Source organism: Convolutriloba macropyga, chromosome 2 (assembly GCF_964194025.1).
Source record: "Convolutriloba macropyga chromosome 2, txConMacr16.3, whole genome shotgun sequence".
In the NCBI taxonomy this organism is placed as follows: Eukaryota; Metazoa; Xenacoelomorpha; order Acoela; family Convolutidae; genus Convolutriloba; species Convolutriloba macropyga.
In genome coordinates, this window is record NC_134469.1 from 69553880 (window position 1) to 69580633 (window position 26754).

The 26754-nt window shown below is 34.2% G+C and overlaps 3 protein-coding genes across 3 annotated transcripts in view; 2 read left to right on the forward strand and 1 right to left on the reverse strand.

The window, feature by feature from the left end:
* Nucleotides 1–26754, reverse strand: part of LOC142334652 (uncharacterized) — a 153182-nt gene that overhangs the window by 105056 nt on the left and 21372 nt on the right. The gene's annotated exons all lie outside the window — the stretch shown is intronic.
* The window catches only part of LOC142334654 (heterogeneous nuclear ribonucleoprotein K-like), a 335604-nt gene that overhangs the window by 79502 nt on the left and 229348 nt on the right, over nucleotides 1–26754 (forward strand). The gene's annotated exons all lie outside the window — the stretch shown is intronic.
* LOC142335544 (uncharacterized) lies at nucleotides 16237–18752 on the forward strand. Its single transcript, XM_075384083.1, has 2 exons — nucleotides 16237–16604; nucleotides 18413–18752. The coding sequence occupies exons 1-2, from the start codon at nucleotides 16237–16239 to the stop codon at nucleotides 18750–18752; spliced, it is 708 nt and encodes a 235-aa protein (XP_075240198.1).

The following is a 26754-nucleotide window of genomic DNA, read 5'->3' on the forward strand; positions in this document are numbered from 1 at the left end:
AAATGTAACTCTTCTATGTTATAGATTTTTGCTGCAATTCCAAAGTCCTCAATTGACACAGATTTACGTTTCCCGTAAATAACTCTCATTAGATGTTTGGTTTTGTTATTTAATTTCTCGATGTCACTCTTTGCAGATGTACCATATATTAAAACTCCATATTGTACGATTGGTTGCATATAAGTTTTAAAAGCAAAACTTATTGGTTTTATGTGAGATAATTCTCAGCTTATAGAATGTAGCAAAAAAAAACATTCATTTTATGAGTCAATTACTGAATGTGGTCTTTATAATTTGGCTTCTCGTCAATCATCGATTCCAAAATACCTCACCAATTTTTGTTTTCAATGTGATTTCTCTCAAATGATATTTGATTGCTTTTGTTTTCACTCTTTTTTGAAAACTGAGTAAAAAGTTTTCATCGAAGTTCAAAGTAAACTTATTTTGTCCAACCAATCATTGGTTCGTTTCAAGCCTAAGTCAAGCTGACTAAGATCTGATTCACTGAGTTGTATCAAAACTGTGTCATCGGCGTGAGGGGTCATTGTTAGGTTCATTGTGTCCTCCGGATGATCGTTTACCTACAAGATAAACAGTAATGGTCCCAAAATTGAGCTTGAGATACACCTGTTCTTTAAAGTAAAAATGAGGACTCAGTATCACCAGAACGTATTTTTTGTTCTCTGCTGTTGTATAGCTTCTTTGTATAGCTTTTTAGTAAGGTATTGATAGGTCCACAGAATCTCTTTCTCCACAACTTTTCTACGAGAATTGAGTGAGCTACTCTATCAAAAGCCTTTTTTAAGTCATGAGAGATCGCATGTGTTGAAGTTGCTGGTTTGTTCAAATTGCATCTGATTGAGTCTTAAGCTGATATCAAGGCATCTATGGTGCCTAGTTATGATCGAAAACCAAATTGATTGTTGTGAAGTTCATTTGTATGTTTGAAGAAACTGGTCACTCTTACTTTTTTTGACTAATTTTGATATGGCAGGTAAAAATGAAATAGGTCTGTAAGTATTAGCTACAAAAACATTTCCAGACTTGAAAATTGAGACAAAGTTTGCCCTCTTCAAGCAGTCTGGGAATGTTTGTACTTTCAATGCTTTGTTTCTGAGAAATGCCAGTGTGTTTGAAATCCCGAAAAGTAAAGAGAGTATTACGAAAACACTTATCTCAAAACACTCATTTGTGTATTTTGTTATCAGGAACCTTACATTTTTTTCAATCTCATCATTAGTAACATTTGGAAGATATACTGAACAGCATACTTGCGCAATTCTGTAAGGATTCCAATTGCCATTCTATTTGTCGTTCAATTTCTCTGCGACAGAAGTAGAAAACTGATTTAACTAACGACAAGGCTCGACGATTAAATTAATTGTTGATCCAGAATCTTTCCCGGTTAAAAAAAAACAAAAGTTTCAAAAAAAGAATTATTATTTGACTTGTTTTCGACAGCTATTAGTGTTTTAAATGTATTTGTTTCTTTTTGACGACAATTTTTTGCAACCGTCTTTTTACAGCGCAAAAACGCTTCCAGTTTTCCAGTAAACTCTCATTTTGTTTTTTTTTATACAAAAGAAGTTTTTTGTTTGACAAGTTTTTGATTTGGTTTATAACGCAATTTTTCTCTTTTCCCGGTGTTTTAATTTTTTGGAATAAATTTATTTACTATTTCGTGGATATTTAAATTAAAGTTTTCAAAGCATGAGTATATATCCTTTGCTTCAAATATTATTTTGGACTTTTGCAGCTCATTGAGAGTTAATAAGTTTATCTTTTCTTTTGAATCGCGGTTTTTCAGTAAATTATATTTTCGATAACGGGTTGTTTTCATATCTTCTTGTGTTCCGACTGCAACTTTCGTTACCGTTAGAGTATATTTGTCAGTAATTGAGGTCTCCAAAATCTCTATTTGAAATTTTTTATTAGAGTAGACGACATCATTAACTGAACTATTATGCTCCGTTTCTCTAGTTTGTTTATTTGAATTCAAACATTGAAACCAAAACAGATAACTGTTTTGAAGATCAGTTTTTCTGCTGGATTCTTAGCTGTGATCAATGTTGACGTCACCACATAAAATATTTATGTCATCTGGTTGTAAGTAGATATCACTAAGATGGTTTTCGAGTGCAATCAAGGAATGGTTTAAAGGAGCATTAGGTGTCATGTAAACAGCCGTTATATAGATAGCAATGGCTCCAGAGTTTGCGGCTGTTAACATTTGTATAATTTTATTTTACATTTTTTGTGCATTTCCAGAAGAAGTAGACATCATCATCTTATGTGTTGAAGACATCGTTGCTTGTTGAAAAGAATGTAGCGACTGGTTTTTCCCATTTTAGTTTTTACCTTTTGATTTTCTTCTGCAGTATCCGTTACTTGGATTTTTATTGTTAAAACGCGTGTATTAGTCATCTGCGTACAGGAATAGCAGATATCGCTCAACTTGACTGAAATCACCACTCATTTTGCAGAAATTTTAGTGCGGATGTCGCAGGTGAATTGTCTGAAAATGATGAGTAGAAATGTACTTGAATTAAAGTTGGACAATGCGGACGTCGCAAAGCCAAGGAATAATATTTTTTATCCTCAGGCAGCAAGAGTCACTATTCTTGTTGCCGTTAGAAAAACGAAAACGATTATTCTGATCAGATACCATTTCTGATCAGAGACAAGAAAAATTTAGTCTATTCAGATACCATTTCGAGCCCTAAATAGTCTGAGCGAAGTGATTTTTAGCGCAAGTGAGTTTCATCAGAGGAAGTTTTGAGAGCATGTGGGTCTGACGATAACTCGCTTAAAGAGTAGGAATCTTTTTCGATTTTGGACTGCATTGTTCGTAGGCGGATTCAAGCGCTTGCTAAAGCTTGAGCGCGCTTGATCCTGACCATTGGATATTTTGGACTGTGATGGTCTGATCAGAGACCATTTTGGGTCTAAAGGGACCTGTTGTCTTTCTCTGTAACAGTGGGTTTCAATGAAGATGGCTCCACGTGCGATTTATCAGTAATTTCTTTAGTTTTAAGTTTTAGTTTTTTTGCATCATTGGCAACAAAAAATTTGAGGATATCTCTATTATTCACTGCATTATATGCCTCCCAGATAAAAGTCATTGTTAAACAAATCATTTTCCAATCGTCCAAACAATTGAATTCGCGGCAGTTATTAAACAGTCAAGTTGGCCTCAAAGACAATAAAAATCAAAACAATGGCTTGGTAAAAACCTGACCAAAGATCAATTTGCCATCTAAGGCATACGAACTTCTGGACAGTGATATTTGAATGAAGAAAATTTGTACAGCAACTCGGTTGGGTAAATTGACACTGTTTTTGTGATACTTACAAACAAGGGCGGGGGTTATCGCGCTGACGAAAGAAACAGACAAACATATAAAGGAACATCTAAAGGCTCAAGAAAGGGGGCACAGAGAAGGTGGGGGGTTATTGTGTGCTGCGCGAAGGGGTCACAAACAAGGGCAGGGGTTATCAGTACTTTTCGATTGAAATAACTTCAGGGACATTAACATCAATAGCTATCATCTGAAGGTATCAGATAGGTTCACTTAAATTTCGTCAGGATGATAATTGGACCTAACATTGATCAGAATATTCTTTACGACTGCAAAGAGATCCTCAATTACCGATAGTATCAGTAACAAAGTATTCCAACTGGTTGTTTTTTAAAAAAAATTTGTTTGTTTTAAAAATGAGAGAAAGATTGAAAGTGTTTGTTGTTGTCGTTTTCCAGAGTAGGTTAAATAATCTTAAAAAACACAGATTTGGTTGCCTCAAGATGCCTCGAGTTATTTGCCGAAATTTTGTATTTGAATTCAAAATCTTGCAAGAAACTTGCAAGATTTTTGCAAGATTTCACATTCAAAACGCGTTTACGAAAAAAGTCAATTAGGTTCAGCTCTGCTGATCAAAAATTCTGATATCAGTCATTCCATTTGGTTTTCAGTTAGTTTTAGCTACCAAAATTACACAAATGAATTTTCAAGAATTGAAAAACTTGCAAGATTCTTTCAAGATTCTTGCAAGATTTTTAATCCGGGCGAAAATTTTTTTTACTGATTTCGGTTTTGTAATTTGTTCAGTAAACAATAATTTGCTTAACAGATGTTTTATAAAACGTTTCTACCCTGATTTATTTTTTTGCCTTGATTGATATCTTACAAGATTCTTGCAAGAATCTTGCAAGTTTTGAATCGGCTTGCAAGAATCTTGCAAGTTTTAAATTCACTCATCACTAGGGTGGTCATTTGTGCTGAGATGTTTCAGTGTTCGCTTATTTAGTAAATCATTATTTTTGCTAGCAAACGAGAAAATATTCCTTACATAATCGAAAGTACATAGCTTTTTACAAACCATTTCAAGGAGTCATTATAATTTTCATTTACAGAATACTGTCGCAGTGAGAAAAAAGGAAGGGACGAAAATATTGTATCAGGAAAAAAAAGAAGATTGTCTCACTGGGTCAAAGCTAGTGAGCTTGTTTTCCAGTAGAACTGGTGAAGCAATGATTTTTATTACAAGATATTGCTCGCTCAATGAGTGTGGTTTCCCGTAACGCAAATTTAGAAAAACCACAGAGCTGAAAATTTACAAAAGGCTAGCTAATTGTACCTCTCCCCGTAAAATTTGAGTATTTACTACTTCTCACATCCAAAAATCTTAGTTGATTTTCATGTTAATATTAAGTATATTTTAAATTTTTCAAAAATTTGTTTGTAGGAGATATTTTTTTTTGATCTAACGGCAAAGCAAAATTTTCCCCATTTTTAGAACTCTGCTTTTTAAAATCACTTTGTGCTCAACCTATCACGTCCGAGTTCTTGAAAACTTTTTTGAAAACTAGTAAATCGGTAGATTCGTGAACCCCATAATTAGAATTACAGGCGAGAAACACAAATGCCTGAGTTGGTAAAATGTTTACACATTTACGGAAAACTTTACTCTAAATCCGTTTTCAAGAACATTATGTTGAAATGTGTTGTCGTCATTGGTTTTATAAATCTTAATCACAATCTAGCTTTTGAAACGTTTTTTTTTGCTTGATGAAATAAAACAATTGAAGGGTGACAAAAAATATGTGCCACAGTGACATGAAAAGATGGCTATTTCTTTTCATTGATTTTAATAAATTTTAAATGGTTGATTATATTTAATTTCAAATGCTTTTAGGTTTACTCGTTTTTTTTCTAAATTAGGTTCTACACTTTAATGTTTTCAATCATTTTATTTTTTCGAAATCTTTAGAGCATTTTTTTCTTGATGTTCGATTTCGATCGAATTGTTCGTAAGTGGATCTATGCTTGCTTTTCATTGATTTTAATAAATTTTAAATTGTCGATTAAATTTAATTTCAAATGCTTTTTAGCTTGACTCGTTTTTTTTTAAATTAAGTTCTACACGTTAATGCTTTCAATCATGTTATTTTTTCGAAATCTTTAAAGTATTTTTTTCTTGTTCGATTTCAATGGAATTGTTGCAAAGTGGATCTATGCGCTGAGTAAAGTTCGAGCGCTCTTGATTCTGGTCAGTGGATATTTTTGCATGTGATGGTCTGGACAGACACCATTTTGGGTCTAAAGGGACCAGTTATTTTTCTCTCGCCTAAAATTGCTTGAAAATTTTCCAGTTTGAACAAGATTTTGGCGATGGCAAAAAGAATGTACCGTACTGCACCCGAAGTGGCTGACAGAATTTATGTGGAAAAATGTTTTCGCTACGCATTAATTGTATTTCCCGTAATAGTCCATATTTTTGATTTACTGAACTTTAATTTAATCAATGAGTTGCCAAAGAGTATTTAAATTGATAAAAGTGTCAATCCTTTAAAATAAAATTTCGTTGTTTTTTGAACGCCAATGAGTCTGCCAATTGACGTCGGATAATGTTTTCTCAAAATAATAGGAAAAAATTGATTAAAAGTGATGACGTACTGGCAGCTTAATTTGATAATTTGTCACCAACTTTTTTTGGTGACAAAAAAAAAGAAAAATTGCAAATGATTGTCTTTGTAACAAAACCGAATAATTTTAAAAGAGTGAGATATTTTCTCTCAACAGATTCCAATTTGTGTGATAAGTTAAAACTTGATGTGATTCGTAGGGTCCAGCGATTGTAGTAATTAAATTATGTTGTGGAGCTGTCCATCGGAATTCTAAATTTAGACGTAAGAATTGAAAAAACTTTGTGTAAAAAGATTGCTCTATGTAGTTTGCAAAATATCTCGAATTTTCCACTGCAGGCAATTTTATTGCAAAACCTCTCTTTTTTCCGATATAAAATATTAAAACAAATGATCAACAACAAGAAATTATTCAATGCTAATTGAATTAGGTAAAGAAGCTCAAAGAACAAGAAACCACATTTTGTAGAAATTGTTGCAAAGTTTTTCTCAAATTATATTACGCAATTTTATTGTACAATTCCTTTATTTTGCAGTGAACAAGGGCGTCATTGTTTTATCGTTTTGTTTGGTAAACTGTTTTTTATAGTAAAAATACAATCAAAAATTTTGGCGCGTTTTTTATTAAACCAGTCTGAAGTTATTAGTTTCCAGTGGACGAACATTTCAATTGACTCTTAGTGACTTTGTTTTGGAGGAAAACAACGGTGAATTTTTTTGCGTAATTTTTCTGCACTTCTATGTCGTTGTCATCAAAACAATTTTGCTTCTGGGTTCTTGGTATTCACAAATTTATACACTTGCATTTAAAATTGCAATTTTACTGCAATATAAATAATTTTATTGTAATACGAATTCCGAAAAAATTCACGCAATTTTTTCGATGATATTTCATATATTTTTTCCAAATATATTTTTTCTGTATACACTTTTTGGTGCTCAGGTTATATTTGTCAAGCGTCATAAAAAAACGGCTGCTGAATTTATTTTTTGGGGGGATCTTTCCACGAAAAAAAAATTCATCATGACCTCTAATAAACATAACTGGCAGATGATCAGAAAATTGATGCCGTGTCTTCATAGACCTTTGGTCTCAAAATACAAAAAAGCGTGATGCAAAAAATAACGTGACATATTGTATGTATAAGAGTTAGATATATGACTTGTAAAACTTTTTTCCAAACAGCTCTGAATATTTGGTCAATTCAACCCTCATTGACCTTAACCAGTTCAATTAAGATAAGCAGAAACCAAACTGATAGAAAGGAAAATTGTGTTTATACTAATTCAGATGCAATCAGAACTATATTCTTCAGGAAAATATACAAAAACACTCGCCCCAAAAATTGAAAATGAACTCAGATTCAAAAGACAATGCAATAGCTGCCTGATGGACGAATAAACTTGATTCAAAATGAACTAAACTTCAGTTGTAAAAACCTTAGCAATTAAAATTGCTTTGTAAAAATTTTATAAAGGGCATTCTGCCATTTTAAGCTCGCAAACGCTTAAATGATAACTTTCGAATGAAAAATTGTAGAAAAAAAATGGGGCGGGTACACTGACACCGTACTTAAGATACTTAACGGGCTTTTAAGCTCTGAGATTCCTCAGTGTTGGTATATTTACTAAACTTTTTTCGCTAGCAATCGTGAGCATAATCTTTATATAAAGGAAGTTTATAGCTTCTTACAAACTATTACATTGAGTCGCTTTTGACAAAAAACAAGGGAAAAAGAATTTGTACCAGGAAGAAAAAAAATGTTTCAGTGCGTCAAAGTTACTGTTTTCCAGTAGATATGGCGGCGAAGCAACGTTTTTTATCATAAGATAATGCTCGTTCCAAAAGCGTGTTTACCTGTCAAGAAAAATTAGGAAAACTATAGAGCTTAAAATTAAGCTTATTGTCCCTGTCCCCAGAAAACTTGACTTTCTTGTACTTCTAATTTCTTAAAATCTTTTTTGTCTTTAGAGTATCTTTTTACGTTTTTCAGAAGTGACAATTTTGTTTGTAGGAAAAATACTTTTCTTTGATCTAATGACAAAACAAAACTAACCTTTTTTTGAGAAATTTGATTTTTTAAATCTTTTTGTCTTCCACTCATCAAGACCATCCTTGCCGCTCAACGTCTAAATTTTTAAAGATTATTTTGAAAACTAGTTGATCGGTAGATTTGTGAAACCCATAAACGGAATTATACGGGCCAGGAACACAATGGCCTAAGTTGGTAAAATGTTTACCGTTTTTGTGTCAGAACTTTTATAAATCCTAATTGCATTCACAATATAGCTTTCAAAACATTTTTTTTTGCTTCAGGAAACAGAAAAATTGACGGATGCCAAAAAATGTGTGCCACAGTGCCATGAAAACATGGCTGTCTCGGTTTAAGTGAGATTTTGCTTTTCATAGATTTCAATAAATGTTAAATGGTTGATTTTTTTTATTTCAATTCTTTTTTGCTTTTTGTTTTTTTAAATTAAGTTTCAGACGTTAATGTTTCCAAGCAAGTCCTTTTTTTGAAATCTTTAGGGTACTGATTTTATTGTTCTGATTTGTCTCAATTACTCTGAAAATTGGAAGTTTGAGCATTTATTTGACGCCAATGTTTTAAAAATTATATTTTCCGACATGTCCCCAACAATATATATTGTTTTTTTTCAATATCTTCATTTTTAATTGATCAAGACCGGGATACGGAAAACGGAAATAATTTGCTCTTTTTATTTTTAGGACTGAAAAAAATATGCGACAAACAGCACTACTTTTCCGAAATTTTCTATAACTACGGTTCTATGAGTATTTTCTGTTATATTTTTTGTTCTCTTTGAGAGAACAATAGCTAATGATTTCAAAAATCATTTGAAAAATTACCTTCTATGCACTGGTTGTCAAAAATATAAGCAAAAATTTGAATATAGGGAACGCGTAAAAGTATTTGTTCTCAAGAAACCTCATTGTTAGCTCTAAATGCTATATTTTGATTTTGAAAATCTAAAACTGTCGTCAAAGAATGTAAAAACTCACGTAGTCAAGTTTCATAATTTTCCATACAACATATATCATTTGCAGACACTTCTTTCAAAATACTTGACCATCTTGATAAAAAATTTTGTGAAGCACTTAATAAAATTTTGATTATAAATTGTCTATAGTTTTTTTTACTCTATTCCCCAAAGTTGTAATGAAACCTATAGCATGTGACTTTTCTATGCATCAATTTTAAAAATTAATACATAATCTTATTTTATTTCATTTTGTTATTTTATGTGTTCATAGGTTATTTTGTTTATTTCAATGCCTTAACGTGCTTGAAAACCTTTCAATTTGAACTAAGTTTCGGCGCAGCAAAAAGAATATATCATACCCTACGCAAAGCGGCTAACAGAGTTTAATTGGAAAATTATTTTTACTACGCTTTAATTATATTTTCTGTAAAATTTGGTAATTCTGAATAACTGAATTTCAATTTAATCACTGAGTTGCCACAGATGATTAAATTCGATAGATAAAACTGTCAATCGTTAAAATAAAACTGTCTTGAGTCTTTTGACGTCAATTAGTCAGTCAATTGACGTCGAATAATGTTTTTCCCAAAGTAATATCAAAAAATTAATTAGGCAACAACCACGTTTTGGCGGCTTAGTCTAATAATTTGTCACTATTTTTTGGTGAAAAAATTTTTATGAAAGAAAAATTTACAAATTGTTGTCTCTGTAACAAAGTCAAATAATTTTAAAAGCTTGAGAGAGTTTCTCTCAAAAGATTCAATTATGTAGAATTTTCCATTGGAATCTCAAATAAAGACAAGAGAATTCGAAATAAGTTTAAAAAATTACTCTATATAGTTTGAAAAAAAACTCGAGTTTTCCATTGCAGTCATTTTTATCGCAAAATATTCTCTCCATTTCTTATATGAAAAAATACAGATCCTCTATTTTGCAGTGAACATGGACGTCATGGTTTTTTTTGTTATTTTCGTTAAAATCTTTTTTGGAGTAAAAACAATCAAACTTTTTGGCGCGTTTATTAATAAATACCTTGTTAGCCAGTCTGACTATTAAGAACTTTGGAAAAAAACAAAAGTGACTTTTTGCGTAATTTTTCAGTCCTTTTATGTCGTTGTCATCAAATAGTTTTGCCTATGCTGTCCTAGTATTCACAAATTTAAACATTTGCATTTTAAAATGCGATTTTAGTGGAACATAAGCACGTTAATTATGTAATACGAATTTCGGAAAAAAATTGAAATATTTTTTCTGTATACACTTTCGTGTATCTATTTCCGCTCAGGTTATGTCTGTTAAGACTAATAAAAAACGGCTGCTGACCTTGTGCTTTTTGGGGTGATTTTTACATGATGTCTTTTTTGTTTATGAACATAACTGGCAGGTTGTTCGAAAATTGATGCCCTGTCTTCATAGACCTTTGGTCTTAAAACACAAAGAAATTAGGCAAAATGACGTATTGTCTATTTGAGTCAGATATATGACTTGTAAAAATTTCTTCCAAACAGCTCTGAATATTTGGTCAATTTATCTTCCATTGACTTTAACCTGTTCAATTAAGATAAGCAAAAACCAATTTGATAGAAAGGAAAAACTCTTGTGCGTGTCAGATGAGAGCAAAACTTTATTATTCAGGGGAATATACAAAACAGTCGCTGCAAAAAATGAAAAATGAACTTACACTCAAAATACAGTGCAATAATTGCCTGATGAACGAATAGATTTGATCTGAAATGAGCTGGACGTCAAACAGTCGTTGCAAAAATCGTAACGATAATTGAAAAAATTACAACTGGACAACTCCTGAATCGTATGGAAGTAAAAGTGAATCACTCTACTGTCACAAAATTTTGCTCGTAATCCATTTAATGACTTACGAAATGAACTTATCTGAGAAAGAAAGCTGAGAAAGAGAAAGAGGAAACACACAAAAATTTGGGAACCTGTTACTAATTCATACTGACGAAAGTGCTACAAGCTGCACAACACTCTAAAAATTGCTCTCCTGGATCCTTTCGATACTTTTTCCGGCGATTGCCTAGAAAACATACGGCACATCGAGGGACAGAATCACATTTTTATTTGTTTCAGTATCACAGACCATCAATCACTCGATTGTTTCTTCGTGTTTTCAATAGTCACGAAACACAATCAAAAATGTATTTGAATAACACAAAGGGGGGGGGGGGGGTTGTAGGAACAGATAATATAGCGTAAAAATATCAACTAATGAATGTTATAAGTTACCCAAGGTTATAATTGTTAGTGACGTGTATAATCTTCTGGGCATTAACAACGGAGACTACTAATGAAAGATCTTTTTTTTCTATTTTGATAGTACCAAGCCTCATAGTGGTCTTTTTTCAGAATTGGAGCGTTATTAAAAGCTTAAAATCACGAAGATTTTTTTTCAGACAAATTCAAAAACAACGACAGCTTCTCAAGCTAATACTTTCTGTCATAATTTTCTGAAGCAATCGGTTCTGAACAGTGTTAAGAGTTAGAATTATTGTTTTATTGACAGCTTGCTGATTTCCTTATTTTTCTATTAAGTCCAAGTCGTCGTTATTAACAAATCAATACTCAATTCTTCCACCTAAATTTGAGACACGTGAAAACGAGTTCTCGATGGTTCGACACCGTTCTCCCTTTTAAGCTGCGTCAAAAGTGTAAACTGCGTACATTGATTTATTTTGTATATTATCATGATACAAAAGGGAAACAATATATGGCTTAATGTAAAATTACAAAAATTATAAATGACCGAGGAGTGAAAGGCGGAGGGGCGTTGGAGATGTCTTTGGTGAAAACGTTGATTGAGGTGAATGGTGCCATTAAACTTTAAATAAGTTGCTCCTCATTTGAAGGAATTAACAGTCTTGGGCGGATATTCATGTGAGGATTAACTCCCAAACTGCGTCGTATGATCACTGAAGGAGACACTTGATAGACAGGTTGATTCCAGTTTTTGATTAAGATAGAAAAACTACTTGATTAGTTGACACTCACTTATTTCAATTGGGAACTTTTTTTAAAAAAAAATTAGGCCCCCACGTAGTACATTTAGCATATTTTTTCAACTAATAATCCGCCCGTTTTCGAATAGAAAGTTACTGAGCGAATAGTCTTCTTTTTGAGCTGTATGAGAAACAAATAAACAAAAACTTCCACTAGGCTTCTAATTCACAACCACAAAAAATTATTTTCAGTTGCACCAAAAAAATCAGACGGATAAAAGCACAGCATAACCATTTTTCAACTTTTCTTTTTAGTCGCAGAGTTTAAAATTGTGTTGGAATATAAAGTCAGTTAGATAGTTTTTGGAGCCACGAAGGCGTGAAAGATCACCAATCGACAAGTTCCTAAAGGTTTCACTTCAAAAATATTTAAGAAGCAAAAACAGTTCTCTTAGTGCCGTTTTCTAGATGCCGAGATCTAAATTGTTTAATCCTTTGAAAGAAAATGCGACCACGGTGATACTTTTGATCATAATTGTGACAACGGAAACCGCTCTCAAAACCACAACCGCAGAAGAGGTCAAAAAATCCAGAAGCAACAAGAATCTTGCAAACTTTTGAAGGTTTTGAAACAAGACGCTAGACGTCCCTTACCTAACTCTGGGCCGAATTCAGTATTGAGTCAGAGTCTAATTCGGGTCAAATTTTGCACTGAATTTGTCTGATTCAGAGCCAATTCTGTGATTCATTTTGAATTATCTTCTGATTCCGAAGAATACACAATATTTTCTCTGAATTTTGCTCTGATTCAGATAAAATCAGAAATGACTTCAGAGTTGGTTCTGAAATCCTTCTGAATCAGTATTGAATCATGAAATTTCTATGAAATTGTTCTGAATCAGTACTGATTTACACTGAACCTTAGGAGGTACTGGGTCTTATAATTTCGGTCAAATTTTAAACTGAGGCTAGGTAACAGAGAAATTACAGATAAACTTTTTACGCATAAATGATGGGTTAGATTGATATTTAGTAAAATTTGGAAATATCTGCGAAGACAAAAGAAATTTCTTTTCAAATTCGAACCAATAAGTCCGATGAATGGGTGTCAATCTTCCCAAAGCGAGAAAATGAAAGTATTTCTTTTTATAAAAAATATTTTTTTAAAAATAAAAGTGGGATTATGCTTAATGAGTATATTTGGAAAAGTCTAAAACTGTTTTGACACAGCAATGTAACGTAATATAAGCTATAAATTGCAGCAGTAATATTTTTTTATTTTAAGTCTAACTGCAGAAGTTATGGCTCTGCTTCTAAATGGATTCAAAATTTTTGCAAGATTCAAATTCCTTCGTCACTAGGGAGAAGTAACTGCACGGAGTCTTGAGCAAGACCACCACCGCCAGCTCGAGGTGACTTTGAGAGTCTTGAGGTGGGTAGTGTTCCCACTGGTGGTGTTCTTCGCTGGCTGTTGTAACTGCGTCATCATTTTCACTGTCATTGACCTGGGACTGGACAGAGCTTGCAAAGTGCTCATGGGATGTGTGGCAGTCACGGATTCCTTTCAACTGGTCACGCTTATACTGTGAGATTTCTTACGAGCTTGTTTCTTTTTTGTTTCTTACGAGCTTTTTTGTTTCTTACGACCCGGGTCGAGGTTTGGCGGTGAATTTTCGTAAGGAATGCGGTGAAATGCCGTGAAAAAAAAATTTTCACCGTGTATTTCTTACATCATTTTGCGGTGAATGCGGTGAATCGCGGTGAATTATTTATTTTCGCCGCGTTCTCAGTATTCTTACAAAAAAGAATCGTCCACACCCGGGTTCGAGCCTCTGACCTCCTGCCTGCCTTCAACTTCTTGTTCCGCTGCGCCAACTCTCACTTTCTTCTTTGATATTTCTTGTGAATTTAAATCAGATTGATTAAAAGTTGGAAAGCAAATGCGGTGAATTTTTGTAAGAAATGCGGTGAATTTCGCGGTGAATTTTTATAAGAAATGCGGTGAAATGTGGTGAATTATTTTTTTCACCGCATTCACCGCTTTCACCGCATTTCTTACATTAATTTGCCACAAACGTCAATGCGGTGAATTTTTGTAAGAAATGCGGTGAATTTTTGTAAGAATTGCGGTGAAATGCGGTGAAATATTTACACCGCAATCACCGCATTTCTTACAACAATTCACCGCAATCACCGCATTTCTTACAAAAATTTACCCAAAATCCTCGACCCGGGGAGCCATTGTTAACATATAAGGCTAAAATGGAGTGAAGGCTTAGTTAATTATAATTCTCGATGCACAATTTCTTTTGTTGAAAAATGTACGAGAAATGATCCCCGGAGGTTGGGGAGAGTGGGGGGGGGGGGGGGGGGAGGGGAGGGGAGGGGAGGGGGAAGGGGGGAGGGGTTGTGTACCTTCCTAGAGATTGAGTGAACAGTCTGAAACATACTTTTAGTCGCGCTGTTTCGGATCATATTACCAGTCATTTGCTCAGAGACGTGGTATTATGAATTATAGTCCCGTATTTTGAATCATTGTAGTTGCATTAAATTTTTAAAATTTATAGTCCCGTATAGAGTAACTTTAAACACTCACTGTCCAAGTTTTTCTCAATAAATCGGGCAAATTCTCAACGATTCGAATCATGCCTTTATTTTGTCTGTAACTTCTTATCATGGCCATTATCTCGATTGTAAATGATTCAATTGATTGTATATGATTAAAAAAACATATTACGCATTGTGAAGTAACGTACACATGGAGTGCCGCACTAAGTTTTCAGAAACTCATTGAAACGAAAATTTTGTTGAATTGTATGGTGCCCCATCGTTACAATGTGGACTTCACTCAGAAAATTGTGCCACAAAAAATTTCGTGAAGTTCAAAAATTATTGAGAATTTTGTCCTCTTTAGTTGACCTAGATCCATTTACGGTGTATAATAATTATTGCATTTTTTTTCGTAAGCTAATATCTGAATTTTTAATTGCTTTATGTCTGGTGTATAACTGGCTGTTCTAATTGTAAAATCTGAAATTTGGACATTTTGTTCCAAATAGATTTCATCGGATAAATTTGACAACTAGACCGTCTTTCAACAGATTTTTCCTTTTTTTTCTGTCAGACTTAGAAATATCCGATTTTTATATGTCAAAACTTTTATGAACTGTTTCTGCGATATGCACGCTTAAAATATTTTATTAGGGCTTAGATTCCAACGTTCAAAAATGAAGGATCACTCTCTCAAAAAGGACTCCCATAAAATTTCTTCTTCTTTACTTTTTTTTTAAATTTTCGAATAATCGTATTACTGGAAAAGATTGAATTAGTCCAACTGGGGAATCTTTAGAGCATGCGCTTACAACATAAGACTTTAAACCGAAAGCCAATTTCGTTTGGTTCTCAAGACTGAACTTCCATTTGAAGCTTTCACGGGCTAATTATGCGGTTATGTCAAAGATAGTTAACTTTTCACTACAGTCTGAGTTTTGTCAGCTCCAACAAAACGGTCACAGTATTTGACTTAATCTTAGCTGCAGGTTCTCTAAGAAAGAGAAATACTTCACTCACACTATGGCAATATTACGAACAACAAATGGAATCAAAATGGTACCAGTTGCACATTGACAATATGCCCTACATTTACTCGGTGACAAAGATCGTGGGTACAGAAATGCAGAAAGATTAAAACAAGAAATTTAAGACAATAAGCTCCACAGCAACTATTCAATTTTTTCCCCAATATATCTATATTTCTTACTGAAGATACTTTTATTTTGATTGAGCAACAGGTATGTAGCAGAAAAAGTTTTTGCAGATACATATTTACCCCTATGTATTAAAACGGACATACGTTGGCTGTATAATGGAATAGAGGAAAAAGTGCGGTTTAAGACTCATTAATCATCTGTGAGGAGACAAATTAGCGTACGTTCTGGCAGCAGCAAAAAACCTTAACCAGATGCCCAAATATTTGGTGAGAAGTTTGGATTTAGCTTCCCCTGAAGATTCCATACCAAAAAACCTGCGGTTTTTGTAAAGGATGTGAGACCTTCCGAAAATAAAACTAGGTTTTGCCGTAGTATGTTCTTTTTGTTCGCCTTATTGTAAAGGTAGATGACCTGATTTAAAGCAACAAAAAGACATATTGAACGTCGAATTTTATCAGCTTCAGTCGTCATGAATCGCGCACCTCATCATGCGTTGACTCTTTATAAGGTTTGTAAAACAGCAAAAAATGACCAAAGCCTTCGTTTTAAGTCACTGCTTTCAAAATTAGTCTTTTCACTGTTGTAAAAGTAGAATTTTACTTTTTTCATTTTAAGGACAAAGGCGTTCAGTGGACCGGATATGGCCTGCAAGATCACTCGATGTCTGGCCTTCTTCTCATCTTATCTGGCACAGAATCAAGTGGCAATCTTCTATATTGACAGACTGCTTCTAATGACTAAATACCAGTGGTACTCAAACACACTCATGCACAACAGAAGCTATTGCATAACTTTGTTTATTATCAACATTCTACTATCTGCCGGGCTAAGTTCCCCCAACTTGGTCCAATTCTCTTATAACCCTGATTTGGAGAGATGCTTCGTTCAGGACTCATCTGTTCTTTCACAATACACATTCCAGATTGTGGCTATGGGAGCGTTCTTCTACCTGCTGGTGCCCCTTGTCGTTGCAATTCCAGCCAACTGCTTTGTCGCTTACAAGCTCAGGTCTGATGGGTATATGTATACATATATTTCTTATCGTATGTGTTGTTGAAAAACCGTAACGATAATCAGTACAATCAACATAATCAGGGCGACCAAAACGGTCTGATTAGAGGTCAAAAGATAGATAACACCAGCCTACAGGAGGCTTTTTTAGGGCATCCTGGACTATAACATATGTCAGTATAATTTCTAACATATACTCAATAATTTTTTTTTCAAAAATCTTTCCAATCATAAATGTTTGGCCCAATCTGACCGCATATATTCCTGTTCAGCAAATTATTCCTTAAATCTACTTATATTTTAAAAATAACTTTGATATCCCAAATAACATTTCCCTGGACGTGTCAAAAAACTTTTTTTTAATTAACAGGTTATTTTTTAAAAGAATTTATGAACTTGAAGCAGTAGTGTTTGCTGCTTAACAAATTCTAATTTTTGAATAATCATTTTTGAAAAAAAACAGTTTGTAGTGTTATTGGTTTCCCAGTTCTGTCGTCTCGTCTTACTTGGCACAACCAATTACAAAAATAAAATTTAATAGTCACTGGGTTTTATGTTGTAAGAAACAGCTTTTTGGATCTAATTTTTCATTTTTTATTTTGGTTTTGTTATCATTATAAAATTGAAATGTCAGCAAAAATGGCATTGAAAGAAGGTGAATTGAGCACAATTATTGTTTTTAGTGAATAATTTTTGCCATTATCGTGTTTGCGTTTTCTAGTAATACTTAGTTGATATTATTGATCTTTGCAAATGATTGTTATAATCTGGACAATAACAAGTCTCAATTGCTAACTGTTGAGCGTGAATAGAAATTTTTCGAACTTTGCCCGTTTTTAAACTTTATTTCCCACTTTTTATCTTAGTCTCATTATTTACAGGTCACCTTCTGGTATAAAACTTCAAATTTTAATTCAAATAAACGTTTTATGACTGACTTAATTATTTTCTGGCTTTGATTCTACTGGCTTTCACAACACTTTTGTGACTCTGCACTAATTGTCCTTACTTGAGTTTTGTTCTACGCGTCTCCTCACTATAGTACACTGACGATAAATCCCAACAGTGTAAGTTTTAATCACTAAATAGCTTATGATTTCATTGGCTTGAATACTGATTTATAGCAAATTTTTTTGAATATTTTAGTAAGTTTCGTTCTTCTTCAAGTCGTAGGACATACTCTTGATAACAGTGGGTCTCAACGACTTCCCATTGAGTTGTACCTGAACCTATTTAATAACTCCAGCTATGTCCAATTGTTTTATTCTTTTTGAAATTTATATTTTTTTCAAAGAAAAAATAAACTTTTTTTTCATTTTTCCCCTTTTATGTCTTTTTTGCCTAATTGCTGTCTAGTCTTTTTTTGCCTATCTGTTTTATTAAAGTACATGTTAATTTGGTTAATTTAGGTTTTATGTAATACTAATTGACTTTGTTAAGTGTTTTTTTTTTCAAATTAGGCATTGATTTTTTTGTCGTAATTAATGTTTGTTCTGTTGTTTGCCTTGTCTCGTAGTAACCTCAATGACAAATATCATCGGCCCTCTTAAGTGGAATTATTGATCGTTTAGTGGTTTGTCTTTAAGGTAATTTTTTCTTAATACATCACTTATCAAAAAAAAAGAAAATTTTGCAGTTTTATCTTTTCCTCATTTGGAAGACTATTAATCCAAAAATATTAATGAGCGGGGTCTGAACATTATGAGCAAATGCCCATTACCTAGCCTCCTTGTACAGTTTTTCTATCGATATATTGGACACTACCAACAATTGTTAGTGTAGTATTAAAATTGATTATTTTCTAGGCAAGCAGTAGCTGTGAACCATACAGGCAGTGCAGCTGAGACTGAAGATCACGAAAACATGTTCACGCATGGTGCCATTGCATGCGGAGCATCATCAGCACTATTCTCACTTCTAACAGCAGCATGTTTGACCACGGGCACAATGATAAACCGGGGGGTTTTCTCTACCCAGTCACTGGAGAGTGTCAAATTGCTCTACCTCGATGTGGCAACTGAGATTTGCCTAATTCTCCTCAGTCTCTATATCTGCGTCTCTTTCGCCTCATTTATCATGCAGAGTCACACCTTCCGCAAAGCTCTCCTGGATACAATTTTACGTCGCAATAATTTGGCCCAGTGATGATACTAACAAAAAATGCATTTGAAAAAGTTATGTATATTAATCATCTTGACCCGAAAATCGCTAACACGCATGCACAAAAACGAGCATCGGCAAAACTAGCTAGAAAGAAAGGGGCACAAAGAAAGGGGCGAGATATGCACAAAAAACGGAAGAAACAGAAGGGGCGCACAATTGGCTTGAAGCACGCAGAGAGGGGAGACAGGGTTGGCGGGTTGCACAGGAGAAACCCGCAGAGTGTCTTTTCGTTAAATTTGTGTTAATATAGAAGAATTTGTATGGCTCGTGATGTTTCTAGTTGTTTGTCGGAAAATCGTATTTGAACTTGAAACCTTACAGGAAACTAGCAAGATTCTTACAAGATTTTGAATCCGGTCTAAAAATTTTTCATGGATTTCGGTTTTGTAACTTGTTTAATAAGCAAAATTTTTGCTTCAAAATTGTTCTCTAAAACATTAGTGCTCTGATTTATTTTTTTGTCTTGGTTAATATCTTGCAAGATTCTAGCAAGAATCTTGCAAGTTTTGAATTATCTTGAAAATTTCTTGCTAGATTTGAACCCGCTCAAATGTGCGTTTCAAAACGGATTTGACTTACGCTTCAACCGTTGAGTATTCTTACCATATAAGGGAAATTAGAACGTTGTGTGCTTTTGATATTAGAGGAAAAATACGAGCGGTCTTACGATTACGGAAGGCAATTAGGATAACATTATAAAACATTTTTGTAAGAAGAATGCACTACTGATAAATGTGCCAGTATGTACATGGCAACGGACTGTAATAGTATTACCAGTCAGGCCATTTCAATATTGCACCAGAATACATTTCAGACTGCCTTCAGGCATTTTGTGAACGGGTAAATTTAAGTTTATCAAACGGGGATAAAATTTTCACAGTCAAAACAAAAATGGTTGCAAATGCTATTTTGTTGATATATGAATTTGAAGTTTACAGGCTCCGTGCGCATTCATGTAAACAAATCCTGGATCTTTTCCGTTTGTGCCCCCCCACCCCCCCCCCGGCTTAGTGGCCATATTATTTGCAGCGGCCAGAACGCGGTCAAAAATCTTCTCGCAGGAAAAGCAAAGTAAAGTTGAAATAAAAAAACGAAGTCATTTTCCAAATCAATTTTTAACTTAATTTTTTTTTATTAATTTGTTGCTTAAAATTGACCAAAAAATTTGACGACCCGAAATCCACAAACGTGATAATTTTCAGCTTGATTTCTTCCAGAAGATATGTTTGAGAAGAAAAACCGCCAACCACTCCAGCTTAAATGCTGTTCAAGCTCTGATTATTTGCTCATTTGTATTGTATGTTCATATATGAAAACAGTTTCTCACTAAATTTACCGCAGTCTGTTGCTTTGATAACAAAATGATTGCGTTTCACTACTGAAACACCGAATTCACCACTCAAAAAACCAACCAATTCAGGTCATTTAATATTGTCTGAGGAGTTTACCGCAACATACGTTGAAATGAGTTGCGACAAAGGTTAAGCAATTTTTTCCAAAGTTTTTGCGCATTTCAGTGGATTCCTATCGAAAGTTTTTCGGGTTGAAATTTTTGTAAATTCAGTGCCTTCAGCGCATTTCTTTAAAAAACTTCAGCACAACTCAGCATATTTCTTATTTAAAATTTGAGCACTTTCAGTGCGTTCTTTACATTTCAACCTTATTTCTAAAAGCCTTATTTTAAAAACTTTTATTTTAAAGCACATTTATTCCGCAATTGGAAGATAGCGCATTTAAGGGCCCCCCGGACCGAACTCCAAGTCTATATCAGTACTAGGCAAGTCTAAATCCAAGTCTTACAAGTCTGACAAGTCTTAACCAAGACTTGGATGACACTTGGAAGTTGACTCCCAAATCAAAACCAATTATTCAAAAAATTTTCGCAACGTGCCACTATTTTTGCATTTATTTTTAGGCACTTTCTCGGGGGCCCCTGAAAACGGGTGCAGACTAATGCCAACTCATTTCAAGTGATGCCAACTGATGTCAGGGGACCCGGAAAGGTCAATTTCGGCCATTTTCAGCTGTTTCTGGGCCGTTTTCAGCCATTTTCACACGTTTTTAGCCGAATTGTAGCCGAAAATCGACACATCTTGATTTTTCTGATTTGGAAAATGTCGAACATGACTCGTGGAAAAATTCAAAGAGGGAACACCGTGAGGGTGCTCATGTTAAGTCGAGGCCCTCTCGTTCGTTCCAGTGGTGAAACCGCTTTGCAAAATCTTAAATTTGAGACAAGTTGAAGCAGAGGACCATTCCAGCCAAAGTACTGGGCATATGAACTTCATTGTGCCCCAATTGCAGCTTTTTCAGGAGCCAATGCGGCCCTCTGTTAGTTATAAGTGTGCTTTTTTTAATGGGTTATGGTGTCTGTCAAGTTATTATAGAACGAGCATTAGCTAACTCGGATCGACTGAGGTCAACTTGCCCTCTGCTCACAGGCCGGTCGTTCGCTAACCACTAATCAAAATAAAGAGTTATATATGGTTGTAAATTTTATTCCAAGCGCGTTCTAATGAGCCAGGTTTGTTTCCGATTGGTTTAGTATTTTAGGAATTATTCATGATTTAAGACTCTGTACCCCGAAGAAATGGGTCATGCCTAGTGCTCTTTCGTTAATAACTTTTTGTTGAATGAATGGTTTTCGCTCAAATTTTGATATAAATGAGCTCATTATGTGTGCTAACCAAAATAATAGGTCTCAAACCGTTGCGTACTAACGCGGCAATTTTTGACGTTTTTTTTCAATTGTCAAGTCTTAAATCATACTTGGATTTAGACTTGTCAAGTCTTAAATCAGATTTGGATTTAAAATTGCCAAGTCTTAAAGCAGACTTGGATTTAGACTCGCCAAGTCTCAGCCCATACTTGGTCTTAGACTGCCAAGTTTAAAAAGTGACATGATCATCATTCTGAATCAGTCGTGAAATAAGACTTGGATTTAGACTTGCCCAGTACTGAAATTAATTTGGCGTTAGGTCCGGGCCTATAATTGACGCATACACACACTAACCACAAAGAAATACATATATACAAACAAACAAACAAACAAACAAACAAACAAACAAACAAACAAACAAACAGACACACACACAGACTCAAAAAAGCTCACTTTCATGGAGCAACACATACATACCACCACACCTGATTATACAAACAAACAAACAAACAAAGAAGCAAACAAACAAACAAACAAACAAACAAACAAACAAACAAACAAACAAACAAACAAACAAACAAACAAACAAACAAACAAACAAACAAACAAACAAACAAACAAACAAACAAACAAACAAACCAGCACCAATACACGCCGAAGCGCACACACACATACACACACACACACACACACACTTGTTTCTTTATGTTTGTTTCTTCTAATACTTCCGTGTTTCTTTGTGACTTTGAAAAAAATGACCTGTATCTAATAACTTTCATAATTGTAAAAACCGCTCTGAAATGCGCTGAGAATACCAGAAGCAGATAATCATTTGGATATGTAAATGCGTTTTCTATAAGAAATGTGCTGAAGGTGCGCTCAATTTTGGTTAGAAATGTGCTGAAGAGCGCTGAAAAACGCCGAATTGTACTGACAATATCAAGAAGATGATGGACCGTCTGAATACGGATGGTCTTTTAGTCTTTTTTAAAGACAATGATTTTCTGAAACTTTCTGAGAAATGCACTGAAAAAAAGTGCTGAAAGTCATGAAAAAATGTTCTGAAAGAAAATTGAATTTATGTGAGAAATACGCTTAAGATGGTTAAAAATTTCCAGTTCTCAGCATGTTTTTAATTATTCACCGCCTTTCACCAAAATGCAACAGATTACGTTGAATGCATTCAATTCTATTGCACGGCTTTTATTGGAGCTCACTCGACCTATTACAACAGAATTGTTAGCGGTATTTTTATGATATTCTACATTTAATCTTTATCGTTACTTTGTTTCTTTATCGTTACTTTGTTTCATGATAAAGCGGAAAACGTTTACTTTTCATTAGATTAATGTTGAAATGTTTTTGCTTTGCTCAAGTGGCAAAAGAATAATAACGAAATTCAATTCAATGCAAAATTAAACCTGAGTTTTAGAAAAAATCCTCAGTACTGTCAGTATAGAGTATCGGGATTACAAGCTGGACACAATTCAGGAACTGAAAAAAAAACGCGCAAAATATAAATCTCTCAGCTAATTGAGCAAAACAATTCACTGCAATTCATCTCATTGTTTATAATATTTTCTAACAAAATCGGAGCACAATTATTGCAGGCAAAATAGCACCATATAAATGGCTCTGTAGCATTTCTGTAGTTTCTACAAGTTATTGTTGAACGATGATGGTTCAATACTGAAGCAATCTGGTGCTCAGTCTGGCTAGTTTTTCGTAGCTTAAGAAAAAAAACGAAAACAAATTAGAAGATAAATAGCAATAATAAATTGAAACGAATTCAGCAACACCGTAAATGTAATTAGAAACACATAGATTAAAAAATATCCATGATTGGATGAATAAAAAAAAATTCTTTAATTTTTTTGATCAAATCGCTTCACTGACAACCATTGTAGTGCTGTAACGGAGCATATGTGTAACTTCAACAACATTCCTGCTTCGATATGCAAAACTTCGAAATTCTAAATTGATGTGTAATAATTCTTGTGAATTGATGTCCCTTTAATTCGAAATACAAAAACATCATCGTCCATTCCAGTATATTGCCATTGTCTATATATAATTTCAATATAATTTCATGAAATCTCAGTTTCCGCAGCTTCAGACGTTTTACACATTGTGAAATATATATACTGGACTTTCTGAAAATGTTCAATCACTTCTCCATAGGAAGCTAATGAAACCTGCCGTTTTTCAGAATATGATGCAACTACAAAATGAGTAGTTCAATTATATTTTACGGAAAAACGAGGCCGAAGCAGTTAAAACTGACCACTAATACGTATGGTCAGTTGTGTATTCTTTCACAGCCAACGGGAGCAGTCATTAAACGGCTTGATGGAATCTTGAACTTGAAAATTGAAAATTCTTATTGAAAAACTTACACACTTTTGTTGTAATCTGTTTTTTTTGTGGAGTGCAAGTGGAGTGCAGTTTACTTAATTTGGTCTACGGGGGCTAGCCGAAGAGCTCAATATCAGTTCTCCGGTGAGATCGTACCTTTTCTTGGTTCAATTTATCGGGGTGGTCTAACTGTGAAGGTTCAATCTGTCCCCCCAAGTTTTCTGGGTCGGTTTGCCTGTGGATACAATCGAAAACCATTCTCCAACGCCTATTTTTAATGCACAAGTCAGAAATGGGAAAACAGAAAGGCACAAAAACAAATAACAACGCCTCTGATAACTTTCCTTGTGGATCCTGCAAATTAATTTGCAAAAGTTACTGCTTTAATTGCTTTAAATGCAATTTATGGTTTCACGTTGCATGTACAGATTTGTCGCATGAGAACTTTGTGGCATTGTACAAGATAAATGGTGCTTTTGGGCCTGCGTAGCCGTTAGAGCAAACGTCATAGGTCACCAAAACAATGAAATGGAATATTTGCAAAATGATTCTCACCAGAGCGTTGCTGGAGTAAGAGACGACTTGCAGAAAGAGATTACTGAATTTAAAAACAAAAAGCTTAACAACAAAGAAGAAATTAAATTGACGCTTAAAAATTCACGATACGAGAAAGAACCTCAGAAGATAACTGAGAACTCAAGAGCGAACGCTGATCTAACTAGTCAATCAGAGCAAGAAAATAAAATCATTGTTTTCGGAGTACCAGAGAAAACGAGCGAAACAATGATAACAGTATTGGACAGAATCAGTCATGACAAAATTTCATTGAAGAACTTGCTCGAAAAATTGGAATCCAAAAATTAAATTTCGAAGACATTTTTCGTCTGGGTAAATTTAACTCAACCCAAACCGGTCTGCGACCACTAGTGGTGAAACTCTCAAATACTTGGAATTGCAGAATCATGATGATATCAAATTCAAAATTGAAGGCCCACAATGCTTTTATCAAACAGTTTTTATCGAAAAATGAGTGGACAAAAAGAAAAAACTCTAGAGCATCAGTTTAAACTTGCTCAAACCATGACTATCAACCGTTTAGACATTAAAATTAGATCAGCTAGGCTGTTTTTCAGGAACAAAATAATTGATACTAACTTATCTATAGAAGAAAATAGTTGCCTACTAACGAACTCTCCTGAATTCAGTTGACTACAATAAAGTAAAATTTTGCGTGTACTATCATTGAATTGTCGTTCACTATTAAGTATGGATAGACGAGTGATGTTAGATATCCTTCTGAAAATTTATAATCGCGATATTGTTTGCCTCACAGAAACCTGGTTAAACCCAATTATTGAAAACCAAGAAGTCCTAATTAGTCAATCTTATTCAATCCAGTCGCGATCAGATAGAAAAATTGGACCGCATGGAGTTGTCCTAATAGCACACCGAAACACATTATCATGCAAAGTGGAGGTTTTGCGAACAAGTTCCGATTTCATTTGTTGTTGCTTATACATCTTCAATGAGGTTACAATCGTTATTATCACCATTTATAATCCCCCAGCTGACAGCAAATATAGACTCAGTGCAGATTTGTTTTGCGAAACCATTCCGGAGATTGTCAGAGATGTCCAAGAATATCAAAGATCCATTGAATCCTTTACTTTTTTTGAATTGTGTCATTAACTTCACTCATACAGATTGGCTTACTTTAAGTTGTAATTGTTCATACGAAGAAGTAGTTTTGAATACGAATTCAAAAAAATAAATACATCATCACTGCAACCTCAAGTAAGCTCGCTGGATGTTTTTCTTAGTAACAATACTAACTTGTGTAGCGAAATATTAGAGGAGAAATCGTTCTCAGATCACAAGTATTTGTTAGCTGAAATTTTGATTGAATATGCTGAGCAAGAAGCCTTGCCTGAAATGAAACGTTTAAATATTGGCAAAGATAATTAGGACGAATTTATGATCAATTTTAATTCTCCAATGTCTTCCTTTGGCTCAATTGATAATATTGTCGACGCGTTTTACCATAAATTAGAACTAGCGTCTTCTATTGCAATTTCACTCAAAACCTCTAGAAAAACCAATGCGCCTTTTTACATGTCCTCAAATAGTATCCATTTAGAAAATAAACTCAAAACAGCCTCGAAAAATACACAAAGCGCAGAGAATGTTCACGACTTAGAGAAGAATTATCCATTTCTCTAAATAGTGACCAGAAATATTTCGTTGAAAAAAGCAAATTCTGGTCAACGAACGATGCATATAAATTAATGAGTTAAATAACAAAACACCCAGCTCTGCCTGAGAAAATGGTGCACATGGAAGAGAAGTTGTTGGGTGCAAGAGCATTGCACAATGTTTTAACAATTATTTCGCCTCTGTCCTTGTTCAAGATGATTCTGGAATTGTTATTCCATTTAATCAAAGTCCAGAAATATTTCTTGATGACATTCAGTTTAGCAAAGTGGCTCTGAGCGATAAAATCAAATAAATGGGTAGTGGCGCTAACTCCTTTGGTGGAATCAGCCCACTGCTGAAGTCTGCTTTACCGTACATTTCGAATCAACTTTTGTTTATCTTCAGTTGGTGTGTTAGCAAATGCGAGTTTCCCAGTTCGCGGTGAAAATTGCACGTACGACCCCATTTTACAAGCGGTAGCAAACTAGATATCAGGAACTACCAATTGCCATACTTAGCTCCTTGTCACTGCTTGTTGGGCGTATGTGTATAAACAGTTATCGATCTTTCTGCAACAAAAGCTTTGCGTAGAGCAACATGCTTTTAGGAAAAACTATTCAACCATCACTCAATTACTTCATTACTGCAGCAGGTTGCATGGGTTTTTTGAAGCAAACAAAAAGCCAATGACAGTGTATCTAGACATAGCAAAGGCCTTTGATACCATCAATTATAAGATCATAATTTTAAAATTATGTCTATTGGGATTTGACAGTG

What these genes read in the sequence shown, in the direction of transcription:
- LOC142335544 (XM_075384083.1), top strand. Translation starts at nt 16,237, where the DNA reads ATGGCCTGCAAGATCACTCGATGTCTGGCCTTCTTCTCATCTTATCTG. An exon ending in TTTGTCGCTTACAAGCTCAG is followed by an intron (nt 16,605 to 18,412) that starts GTCTGATGGGTA and finishes ATTATTTTCTAG; the next exon opens with GCAAGCAGTAGCTGTGAACC.